At 38.0% G+C, this 12,927-nt stretch overlaps 1 protein-coding gene across 1 annotated transcript; it reads right to left on the reverse strand.

The window, feature by feature from the left end:
- Positions 1 to 316: 316 nt before the first annotated feature.
- On the reverse strand, positions 317 to 12,777 carry LOC118273378 (sodium/potassium-transporting ATPase subunit beta-2). Its single transcript, XM_035590314.2, has 7 exons — positions 12,610 to 12,777; positions 5,283 to 5,411; positions 3,739 to 3,861; positions 2,926 to 3,107; positions 2,402 to 2,503; positions 1,706 to 1,874; positions 317 to 1,217 (listed from the first exon to the last, which is right to left on the reverse strand). Exons 1-7 carry the CDS (start codon positions 12,743 to 12,745, stop codon positions 1,108 to 1,110), a joined length of 951 nt encoding a protein of 316 aa, XP_035446207.2. The 5' UTR covers positions 12,746 to 12,777; the 3' UTR covers positions 317 to 1,107.
- Positions 12,778 to 12,927: the final 150 nt, after the last annotated feature.

Genomic DNA, 12,927 nt, shown 5'->3' on the forward strand with positions numbered 1-12,927 from the left:
TGACCGTTGGGATAAACGTGTTGCGTCTAGGCAAGCGTAGTGTAGGGCGCCCCCCAGCTAGGTGGAGTGATGATATCTGCAAGGTGTGGATGGATGCGTAGAGCTGAAGATCGAGCTTAGTGGCGTGCCATTAGAGAGCTCTATGAGAGTGGAAGACACTGCTGGATTTTGGGCTCTGAACAGGCTGATGATGATGATGAGAGCCAAGAGGTGCGAGTAAACTTTAATATAAAGAAATTGAATACGTTATAACGTTATATACGTATTAATTGCGATTTGTATACCGTAGACATTAGGGTTTGAAATAAAATAGTGATTACCATTTAGATCACAATCTATTTAAGTACTCATTTACAATTACAGCACAAATGTCCTTATGAGGTAAGTACAATATTTCTTTCTGTAGAGGATAAATTGGTTAATTCATATTTTCACTTTGTATATTTAAAATTGTACTTGTCTTGTTGTTTTCGATAACTCTGATAAGAGTCATTGAACCATTAAATAATGCATGCAATAAACAATGATTAAAACAGTCATTGAAATAGCAATTCAACTAAGTTACTGCCGTACTCATTACTTAAACTATTCCCTAGTAACGATTTTGTTCCGAAATTAATTACTAACGGCTGTGTTAAGTTACCATTAAGTGTCTCTGAGTACGTCGGTAAGTCATCGTTTTGTACATCTAATATTTGTTGGCTATTGCTTTTTCCATGATCACAAATCATCATCGTTAGTCAAAAATATTTTATAACAAAATTCTAGTATAAATTCAGTCATTGTGTATATGTTTCAGCCCTAAGTACATTCATTTTAATTATTTATTTTTATTTTGTTGTTACACTAATTTTCACATAGGATAGTATTTCCTTTACTACTTTTTTCTACACATTAATTAATTTAAGAGAGCTTAAACTAAGGAGACTGTAACCTGTCTTGAGTATTGTCTAGCAACAAACATAATCATTAATTTTCCTCCCAGGTCTCTGTATGTCTACAACTTAGTTGCAAAAACTTATAACAACGCCATCTAGTTCTAAGCCCCCACACTACATCAACACAGGTTACACACTCCCGCCCTCTATGCTGCAGCAATGGTCCCATTCAGTCGATCATGATCTCCAGGTGCGTGGAGCCGAATCTATCCTTCAGACTGTCCGTGTAGATGATGTTGCGCGCCCACGCACGGCAACGGATGTTTATTATTTGATGCACTGGAAAATAAACAAAAATTGAAGATCTGTTATAATAGGAATATATTGGTTGTTTTATTTAAACACCTACAGTTAAATAAATATCTATATGAAGTAAGCGAGAATATGATATGAGTAGACTGCCTCGTTGGTCGAGTGGTCGCAAGTGCGACTGCTGAACAAGAGGTCTCGGGTTCGATTCCCGGGTCGGGCAAAGTATTACTGGGCTTTTTTCGGCTTTTCGAAAATTTCTCGGTAGTAGCACGGAGTCTGGAATTGTGTCCAGGATATGGCAATAGGCTCACCCCCTATTACATGGGACTTATAACACAAATGGTGAAAAGTGGGTGTACGTAGCGACATTACATGCCGTAATGTGCACCTCTGCCTACCCCTTCGGGGATAAAAGGCGTGACGTTGTGTGTGTGTGTGTGTGTATGAAGTAAGCGATTCTTCTATTTGTTACTTCTAATCATAACATGTGTTTTGTTATCCAGGAGGACACTTACGCTTAGGTTTCAGTAGCTGCACAGCCACCAGTGGGCTCAGGTATCCTGGAGTGTTGTCATACGGGAAGTAGGTTTCTGATAGACCAGGGTAGGGGTAGTACTTCACCTCGCCCAGAGCCTCCACGTCAGCTGGCCGCTCGCCCATACACGACACCCAGACTTTGCGACGCTGGAAAAATTTGGAGGAAAGATATAATATAGTGAAGCTTTATTTACACCGTATTCATTAGATCATAATTCATAATTCTTTATTGTAAATCCACAATGTAAAGATAAGATGGTAATATAAATAACATGATAGCAATCGTGGACCCTGATGGGCACAGCAAATAGTACATTAGAAAATTAGAAGAGCGGAAGGCGTTGTATATAAGTATAGAATTATTTGTTTATGCTCAAGTATTCATATTCCTTTTCAATGTATTTATAGGTACTATTGTTATTATGTTTGTATTTTTAGTAGGTGTTTACATATAAGTATATTTTTGTACATTATTTTATTAGTTTATCTGTTCTACATTTATTATATTTATTTTATTGTATTATTTATATTTGTGATTGTATTGAATATTTTATAATTTTTTGTTACAACTGAATATTTTGTTGTTATTTTTTTTATATTTAAGCTGACCTTTATTTGTATTACATTAAGATCTAACTTAGACTGACATTTATTAATATAACAAATTGGCTTACTTCCTGTGCAGTAGCGTTCACGATATAATTTCTTATATCAGGTGGCATCTCAGGTGGTAAGTCGCCAGGATCGTCGTAGAAGTCAGGGTTCCAGTCATATAACTGTAACAAAGAACACAAATTAGGGATACTTCAAAGTATGGAAGCTGCAGCAGCTAGCATTGGATTGTCCTAGTCATGCCACAAAAAGTATTGCAATTTTAATCTCATCGTGCCCTAATGGGTATTACTGTTATTCAATCCTTTTTGAATAAAATTCTTCATTATTCGTTTTCTTTGATCATTAATTTAGTTGATCCTATCTGATACATATTCTTTAATAGGTCTCTAGAAAATCCCCCAAACGACCATTCAATTCCTAACCTCCAAAAGGCCGCGGCAACACACTTGTACCGCCCCTAGTGTTTCGGGTGACCATGGGTGAGAGCGGAGATTGCTTACCATCAGGTGATCCGAATAGACGACTAGGCGGATCACCGGCTTATACCATAAAACAAGTTCTAAAGCAAAATAGTTCCACTCACCCTATTCAACTTGATAATAAGACAGGGTGTCTTGTTGGGGTATCCGTAGTTGTTCTCCATGGAGCAGGGCCCGAAGTTGGTGGTGGTGTTGAAGGCGCAGACCTCATTTCTTGGAGGCTTCACGTCACCACACTCACGCTGGTTCACGCCCTGGTTCACTAACAAGCTCTTGTTGTTGTATGCTGGAAACAGAACCATAAGATTGATGAGTGAGTGTCTCTTTTTGAGCTAGATGCTGGATCAAATCATCAGTTTTCTATATTTTGGCAGATCATAGAAGAGTAAGGGTGCTTTTCCTTCAGAGATGTGCTATGTTATGTAGCCATGCTACGAAGATGTAATAGCTAAACTGTAAAACTATGTGACCGTTTCCACTGATACTAAGCTATGTTGCTGTGCAAATAAGATGTGCAGTTCGATTATACGCTTTATCGATAGTAGGAAAGCCATACATGGTACGCATCATTCCATATAAGTGCGTTTCCACCAGTGCTAATCTATATGTATCAATAATTAATATGATTGGTGGAAGCCAAACGCAGCGGAGCATAGCACATATCTGGTGGAAAAGCAGCCTCATGTTCGCAGAAATGTAAATGTTCGAAATGATTTTAAAACTTAGTATACCAAGAACGAAGGTAATAATCTGGGGGCACGGGAGTGCCCCCGCCAAGACGAGCCAAGCGAAGCGCAAGGGCTCTTTTCTCGAAGCGGTTCGTCATATTTTTTGAAGTTTCATGTAGGTATATTCTTGAGCATATTTTACCGTTACGTATTATTCTAAAGTAAAAATTCCAAATAAAATCTACTCACGCGCTAGAAACTGGTTGATGTTATCCACATACTTCTTGACTTGAGTTTCGTTGTCAGCTTTGTACCAGATGAGAGCTCCTTCCTCGAACAGTATGGGTCTGTGGCCCATGCCGGGGTTGGCTCCTGGAAGCATGCAGATTGCCATCATGAGTATGTCACTTACAAATACGCTGTTGCACTGAGAAGGGCCCTGATCCGGAGCTGCGGACTGCCAAGCGGGTTTACCGGGACTCCGGCTCGAAAAGCAGGAGTAGGAACGGGGTGGTTTAAGTCGGTTAGAGTCTGACACTCCCTCTCACCTCACCCAAAGCGAGATAAATCTTTGGATGGATTACCCTCATAAAAAAGCACTGAGAAGGACAATTTAACAGAGAAAAGGATTTTCAATTACCAATTTTTAAATGTAATTGTCTTACTAAAACTCTTAACGGCAGAATGACTGTGTAAACACAACTTACTTTTAAGAACAATAATATAATATTTATCTCCAGATAGTAATTATATTTACCATTCCCGTCGATCAGCCATCATCTCACAATTCTCATAACCAATCCATTATGCTTCTTTCTCCTTCTTTTCAAAACCAAACAATATATTTTGATAGCCTGCCATTACTCTCCTAATATTATTATAAGTAGTCATACTAACATATTCTATTCTAGGTACTAGTAAAACGTTTTAAATAAATGTAACGTAAACAGTATAAAAGTCGTTTCGAAGAGTTTTGCAAAGCGCATCCTTGAACCCATTTCTTTAACATCTTAAAATATGTTTTTAAATAACTTTTGACGGATGCTCCTACGGCGTGAGTCAAATAAACATTCCTGATTTAAATATTTCCCTTACGTACGTATACATCAAGGAATTTGTTCTTGGAAAAAAATTTATTAAAAGACTGCCTCGTTGGTTGAGTGTTAGTTAGAATGACTGCCAAGCAAAGGGTCTTGGGTTCGATTCCCAGGTCGGGTAAAGTATTGTTGGGGATTATTATATTTTTCTCAGTAGTAGCATGGTGTCTGGAATTGTGCCCAGTATCCATATACTATTGTCATCAATAGGCTCACTACTAGGCCCCTATTACCTAGGACTTATAACACAAAGTGGGTGTACATAGTACAGCGGCATTACGTGTCTTAATGTGCACTTCTGCCACTATATCATTTAATGGTAGAGAGCCAGACAAATCAACAAACCTTTGTTTTTCGAAAAAGGAAAGAAAGTTCTTTTTTTATGGAATAGGAGGCAAACGAGCAAACGAGTCACCTGATGGTAAGCGATCAACGCCGCCCATGGACACCCGAAACACCAGAGGAGTCACAGGTGCGTTGCCGGCCTACCATACTACTTTTTTTTTAAAGTAGTATGCCTTTTCTTTAAGGTTTGAAGGTCGTATCGGTTCGGAAATACCGCCGACGACAGCTCATGCCACAGTTTTGCTGTGCGAGGCAGAAAGTTGCGCGAAAAGCGCACACTTGTGGCCTGCCAACCATCTATATGATGGGGATGGAAATGGGTCGATGGCGAGTTCTCCTTGAACGACTTACCAATGATGGAGTCAGCGAGCGTGAAGTAGGGGATCTTCTCATCCATGCTGGCGAGCAGACCGCACATGCAGATGGAGAAGAAGATGATGATGCAGATGTACATCACCAGGTAGATCAGCCCTATCACACCTGGAACATACATTAATTAACCCTTTAACTTTCCAGTTAAATATCAATTGCTGTGCTCCCTAGCGCGCGGCTACAAATCGAAACAATATATCTATCTACACTAAATAAGGAGAACCAATCTTGTGAATAGAACTAAAAAAATAGTCTTTATGGACAGTGTATAAAATTAGTATTACATACGTATAACAGATGTTATTTTGTTACTAATTTTTTTGAAATACTTGATGATAAATGATAAATGATATTTATTTCTGTAAATAGATTATAAAATAACACTTTTACACGTCAATATTTCAAATAGCTAGATGAGGCCGGCATTTCCTATCCGACTACTCTGAGAAGAAATGCCGAAACAAACTCAGAGGTCATTTGTTTTGGGTTTTTTTGTTCCTATCTCAATTATCAATGTTTTTATTCAGTGTATATCTTATATGGAACATTGCATATAAATTGATCTTTCAATGAAATGTAGTACAAATTGACAATAATAGTCAAAACAAATAGATCAATGAACGTTGTTTGATCGCACAATTAGCGGCGCGGCGCATACGCATTGAGTAACTTATCGACTTTGATTAGTTGGCTCTACTCGTAATAACAAAGTGCTAAGTGGTATGAAACGCTGCGGACTAAGTAGCGGGTTACCGAGGCTTTGGCTTGAAAAGCAGGAGTAGAAATGGGGTAGTGTTTAGGGTATAAGAGTCTGACACTCCCTCTCACCTCACCCAAGGCAGCAGAAGACATTGAATAATTTTCCCCCTCCAAAAAGTGGTATGAAACGAACTAAAAAACTGGAAAGTATTACTTAAAAGACAATTTATGACATTTCATGTGTTGTTTCTTTTCTAAATGTTGTGTCTTATAACTTAACAAAACTGATAGAAAGTGGCTGTCACAGTGACTGACATTCAGACACGTTTTAATTAATCACGCCTTCCTTCGAAGGTAAAAATATTTTAAACGTGCATGAATATACGGACTCCATACTACTTGGAGCACCCCTTCAAAAAAACCGAAGTTCCTTCAGAAAACTTTCAGACAAACATTAATCGAAGGTTTCACCAAAGATTTTCAAGAAGCAGACGGTCGCCATAACGCCATGGAAACACCGCCATAAAACTAATACACTTGTACCGAAATATATTTTACTACACTCCGTGCTCACTCCGGAGGAAATCATTGCTAAGCTACGATCTCTGCCAGTGACGCAATCACTGACGGAGCTCCGTAAGCCGAGCGATGGGATCTACTTGGCTTAGTATTCAAATCAGCTGGTAACAAATACATAGTAACAGGCCTTTTATTTCCCAAAGCATTAGATACATTACATTGTATAGCGGCATTACGTGCCTTAATGAGCATCTCTGCCTACCCCTTCGGGATAAAAAGCGTGAAGGTACATTAGATACACAATAAGTTTCAATTATACAGCTATTATTCTATATGCCGGACACACTTTATTTCTTGTTAATATGACAATTATCATTTTTAAATTGCCCGACATTGTAATCAAACTCGAAACCCCTTTGCATGGCAGTTGCACTTGCCACCACTGACCAATGAAACAATTACACACGTATTATATATATATTTGACCCGAGAATCGAACGTATGCCACTATTCTCAGCAGTCGCACTTACTTGGCTTGGCCACTAAAACAATCTTTGAAAATCAATCACCTATAAAAGAAAATAGCTTCACCAATAACAACACCTTTAGACCATGTATTTATAGTACTGTAAACTACACATGTCCGTAAAATGTGCAGTTTCCAATAAAGAGCTAACATGGCGTCTAAGATGGCGGCCAAGATGGCTGAAATAGCCTGCGCGGGCGCAACCCGGTCACGCATTGTTTACACTGGACGCTACGTCACGAGCCACGGCCATCAGGGGTGGCAGGACTAATGTCATACCTACTGCAGTTAATCAACCTAACTGTCATTATTTATTTATACATGCAACGTTACGCCTTTATCCCCGAAGGGGTAGGCAGAGATGCACATTATGGCACGTACACCAACTTTTCACCATTTTTGTGTTGTAAATTCCATGTAATAGGGGGGAACCTATTGCCATAAACTGGACACAATTCCAGACTCCGTGCTACTACTGAGAAATTTCGAAAAACCGAAAAAATCCCAGTAATACTTTGCTCGACCCGGGAATCGAACCCGAGATCCCCGTGCTCGGCAGTCGCACTTGCGACCACTCGACCAACGAGGCAGATTATTTACTTATTCCTTATTATAAAGAGTTTTTAATGGGAAAGGGTGACAAACGCGCAGACGGATCACCTGATGGTAAGCAATTAGCGTTGCCTGTGGACGGATAGCAATAACACTAAAGGAGTCATAATTGCCTCCTTGGCCTTCTTGTCGGGTAGATGGTAACTTCACTCATAGAGCGAAACGACACGAGCAAGTACAGGCCACGCAATTAAGTAGAAAGTACGCAGAGTATATTAATTTCGCTAAAAGGTTAATATAAGTTGATAGGTACGTAGCTACCTATATTCTATTTTTTTTGTGGCGTCAATTTAACAAACAACGTAACAGTTCCTATTATCTACTAACTTCTGTCAGCGGCGCAAATATCCTATCACCTAAGTCAGCTCCTACTCTGTCTATATACCAAATTGTATAAAAATCCGTTTAGTAATTTCAACGTGATTGACGGATAAACATCCAAACAAAAAACATTCACATTTTTTATAAGAGCGAGTTATTCAAAAAACTTATTAAATAATTATAATATTATTAAAAAACTTTAAATAACAAAACCGAGAGCATTGTTCCACTAACGAATTCTATTTGCTAAAGCAGCCCTGAATACCTGTAGGATTTACTGGAAACCATGAATTATTGAACGGCCGGCCAGTTCCATGGGAGTTCGCGGAAACAGTGTGTGGAGCGGAAAATACCGTGGGGACGACGGTTTCTTTCCATTTGTGGACAAATAATAGTATCTAGCATCGTATGTATTTGTTCGTCCACTTTCTACGTGGAAATGTATTTAATTAAATAGCTATGTGTGTAACATGGCATAATTGATTGAAAATATTAGAATCAGACATATTAAGCAGTCTGACAAAAAACATGTGTATTTAATAATAAATATGACTAAATTATTTACAACTTAAAAATACCTTAAAAGAAATAAAAAGAAAATATTATAATTAAAATATTAATCGATCATTCTTAAATTGGTTTGCAATATCTAATACTTTATTAAAGAAAATTACGGAACTGAATGAAATGGACATTCATTTAGCAACCTTATTCTCTTTCTAACAAATACAAATGAAACTACACAGTAAGTAATAAAAACAAAACAACTCACTTACGTAGTCACATTCTAACAAAGTTTAATGGTCAGTGAAATCATCATAAAAGTGCTATCTCTAATGAAAACACAAGTAGTAACATTTACACTCGTATACACAACTGTACTATATACAAATAATATCGTTGGCGTGAAGATATTGGATGCTGAACATATCTAATCGTACATTTATTGCGATTCTACGTAGCGTGAAACAGTTAAAATGTTTTTAGAAACTTGCCTACGTAGAATGCCTACGTCATGAATGGATTGGATTCAATCTCCCCTTCCCTCAATGCCGAAGTTATTTAGATTTTTAGCGCGTATGATAATGATAGAGAAGAATAGTTTTGGAATCACTACCTACTAATCTCTGATAAATCTGAACCTTTAAAACTACAATCTCCAACCCGCCTACAAATCCTCCTAATCCTGATTCGGTAAAGGATTCAGACCACCACTAGACACCTGCTAGACAGACCACAGGTGCTGCGGATTGCCTAGCAGGTTATCCGTTCGAAAAGCAGGATTAGAAACGGGGTGATTTTTAGCCAACCTGACACTGCCTCTCATCTTGTCCAAGGCGGGAGGAGTCATTGGATGATTTACTCCCCATAAAAAAAGAAAAAAGAGTTGGTAAAGTCATCCTAATCTAACAGTAGATTATTAAAAGCTGAAGTTAAAGCATGGTGTAATGTTATGAATCTCTGAAACTTTTTTAAACCCAAATCCGTCGTTTCAGCTCACAATCAATACCCACCATGACTTACCCTTAACCTAGTACAGAGTAGAAGTAAGAAAATACCAATATAGACTAGTAAATACCAGTATAGACTGGTATACATATGTATTTTGTTGCCGAGGCCGGCTCCTATTTGCGGACAAGTTTACGACGTGACGCGGTAATGCAGTACTGCCGACGATTGATGGTAGGAGTTAGGACGCCTCGTGTGGAGTACTACCAATAAGTAACCAATAATAAGATATACTATTGATAGATAGGATATTGGTAGCGGTCGATGTTGTACTGAATTTGTTTTCTTCGTGATGTTTGTAACACATTTTTTCTGCCTAAAACTCAGAGTTTGACCACTATGACACATTATGATATTATATGATGGTTCTATTTTAGTTTTAACAATGTTTAGTTAAACCTTTGCCTTTGTCATTACAGTAGAGTAATGCATGCCAAAAAAAGGAATTGTTCCCAGCAATGCACATTTATAAAAGTTATAATATTAACGTGTGTAACAAGCCTCTGTGTGACTTAATACTATCTCTCTTTAAATGACTTAATAGTTTTTTATCAGTTATTGCCCATAACTTCGTTCGCCCATTCTTTCGTCTACGTTATAACCGATATACACAAGATAATAAATTGTTCTATAATAGCTCACTCCTTGAATTAATAAAATTTAGTAGCACCTTTCGAATTTGCCAACGAATTTAAGCAAATCCCCCTCTTATATACAAATCTCATTTCAGCCACGAACGAACATAAGCGATTTCGTAAGTAATTTCAGTTTTCACGTGCTGAAAACCGATCAGTTATGATGGGGATAAAATCGAAAATAACTCGGGAACGTGATTCATTGAAATTACTCTCACAATTGCACTCACTTCACTCACACTCACACACTCAGTAACGCTTGGTTTAACTATCAAATGTAAGATTCAGCTTTTTATCAAAGAAAGGAAAATCGTTCAAGGACTTTTCCCGCCTTGGGTGAGGCTAGAGAGAGTGTCAGACTCTTTTTTATGATATAAGCCGGTAAACTGGCAGACGGATCACCTGGTAAGCAATCGCTGCCTCCCATGGACATCCGAAACACCAGAAGCGTTACAAGTGCGTTGCCGGCCTTTTGGTGATTAGGAATTTAAGGGTTGTTGGGGGATTGGGAAGAAGAGTTAATTCGGCCTCCGGTAACCTCACTCACATAACGAAATACAACACAACTGTGTGACTCTTACTGACTACTACCATCATTGATCAGGAGCTCCTGTAAACCGTTAGATCGTCCGCAGAGAAAAAGGGGTAGGCAGAGGTCATTGTATAAATTGTCTGAATGTGTTGAAATCATAAAGTTGTACTGTTTTTACGCTGCAAAAAAAAATCATCACGCCTTTTTTTACTGGTTTACTGGTAGGTAGTATTATATTATCATACTATTGGTGTCATTAGTCATTACGACATCTCAATTTGCCAGCATGCCCGATGGTTTAGCTCTTTTCACATTAGGTATAGATTTTAAAATAATAATCGTAATGTTATGTTTTCATAGCCATACTATTTAACCAGTAGACTTTATTAATATACCTACCCATACAAAAATAGGTATCTATCTACTTACCTACAGCAAAAATTAAAATAAACATGTCGCTACTAGATTTATAGTCAAACGCCGGGAATCGAATCCTTGACCAATGTTTATCTTCCAATATAAAACTATATAAATTGACGTATACATAAACATTTGCAGACAGCAACAGAAGTGTATTTCAGAACAGAAAGAGCTCAGATATCCTCATTTGTTTTGTCTTTAAACAAGTGAAAGACGAGGTGGCGTGGAACTGTGGAAGCACCAGTACCCTTTTTTTTTGAGGGGGGAAAATCATCCAATGACCTCTCTCACCTTGGGCGAGGCGACAGGAGGTGTCAAACTCTTACTGACCAAAAACCACCCCGTTCCTACTCAGCATACTCTTAGTACGAGTTTGCTTTACGTTGAACGAAAACGAAACGAGACGACGTTCGGCTCTCTGATTGGTAGATTCATACGGATGGGCCACCATAAGGTCACGTAAAGTACCAAAGACTTAGATGAAAACCGTGAAGCAAAGCCATGTTTTTAAGAAAATATGGCGCCTAGAATGGTGATTGGTTTATGGGAATATGCTCTCACCTCCTTTTAATTACGAGGAAAGATAACATAACAACTTAACGGTAACAAGTGTTGTATTAGAAATGTTCACCTTTGCCTACCCCTTCGGAGGTTACAACTTTAAAGGTTACAGTTATGTTATGCATGAATCAATTAACTGCCGATTTCAATAACCGATCTTAATGCAAAATCGAAATCCGCCCCTAAGATGACCCACTGATCACTCTTTAGAGTTTCTCTCAAAAATAAAGATCGAATCATAAACGAGTGACATAGCACCGCATGGTATTATAGCACGCTGCCAAAATATCGGGTCGTGAGTTTTATTCCCATGCAAAAGGCAAAACCGTTTTACAGGTAATTTCATTTTACTAGAACAAACACGTGTTGCGAATACTCTCAAGGCGAAATGTCTAGTTTGTATACAAAACTAATTTGCTAGTGTTTACCCACGTTGTACTTACTTATTGAACTTTTCACTAAATAATACGATACACATGTTCAATGTAATACGTTAAAACAAATAAACTACTACTTTTAATTAATTCCTACTACAATTTTACAACATTTGTGGACAGTAGCGTCACTTCCGATGACGCATTTGTATTCAATTAAGTTACGCACTATTACATGCCTTTTATTCCCCAAGGGGTTGGCAGTAACCTAGATTTGTACACATACTTTTCCCGTGTAGTAGATATAGTAAATAAAGTTAGATTAGGTGAGATACTTATAGTAAATTGAAAAAAGCCACAATTAGAATAGAAAAGAATATCCAACATATCAAAAATTTTACACCAAATTGAAAATTTAAAGCATAGCTTTGAGAAGTTCGTTATTTTACGAACAACTAAAAAATACATTAAATACAATCCTTAAAAATTAAAAAAAAAACAATCTAACTAATTCTAAATTCAACAACTCAAACAGTTTCTAAACTTAAAAAAGAAACCGTTAAAATTCAAAATTCCTTTTTCGAAATTTAAAACTCACCCCATCGATGTGGAGTTCTGCCCAGGAATGTTCTTTCTTCTGGATTCCAGATTCCATACTGGATTCTTTGGAGGAAGGGTCTCTGGACTGGTCTTCGGCAGTAGTTGACCACGCCATTCGGCTTGTCGGCGCCCATCGTGCCGGCTCGGTGGATGAAGACTGCCGGTAAGCAACCGAAATGAGGTAAACTGATTCGTAAGAGTTTTGTGCCTATTTCTGGGTAGCCTCTGTGAGGATTTTTGCTGTTGTTACTAAGGAGTTTGTTTGATGTATTGATGAATGAAAAGTGGTTGGGTTTTGAATGTTGAATTTATGTTG

Source organism: Spodoptera frugiperda, chromosome 1 (genome assembly GCF_023101765.2).
Source record: "Spodoptera frugiperda isolate SF20-4 chromosome 1, AGI-APGP_CSIRO_Sfru_2.0, whole genome shotgun sequence".
NCBI lineage: Eukaryota > Metazoa > Arthropoda > Insecta > Lepidoptera > Noctuidae > Spodoptera > Spodoptera frugiperda.

Excerpts from the sequence above, each read along its gene's own strand:
- LOC118273378 (XM_035590314.2), bottom strand. The coding sequence starts at position 12,745 with ATGGGCGCCGACAAGCCGAATGGCGTGGTCAACTACTGCCGAAGACCA. Across the intron at positions 5,412-12,609 it reads CAGAACTCCACATCGATGGG|GTGTGATAGGGCTGATCTAC; the intron begins GTGAGTTTTAAA and ends TGTATGTTCCAG. Across the intron at positions 3,108-3,738 it reads CATCAACCAGTTTCTAGCGC|CATACAACAACAAGAGCTTG; the intron begins GTGAGTAGATTT and ends TTCTGTTTCCAG.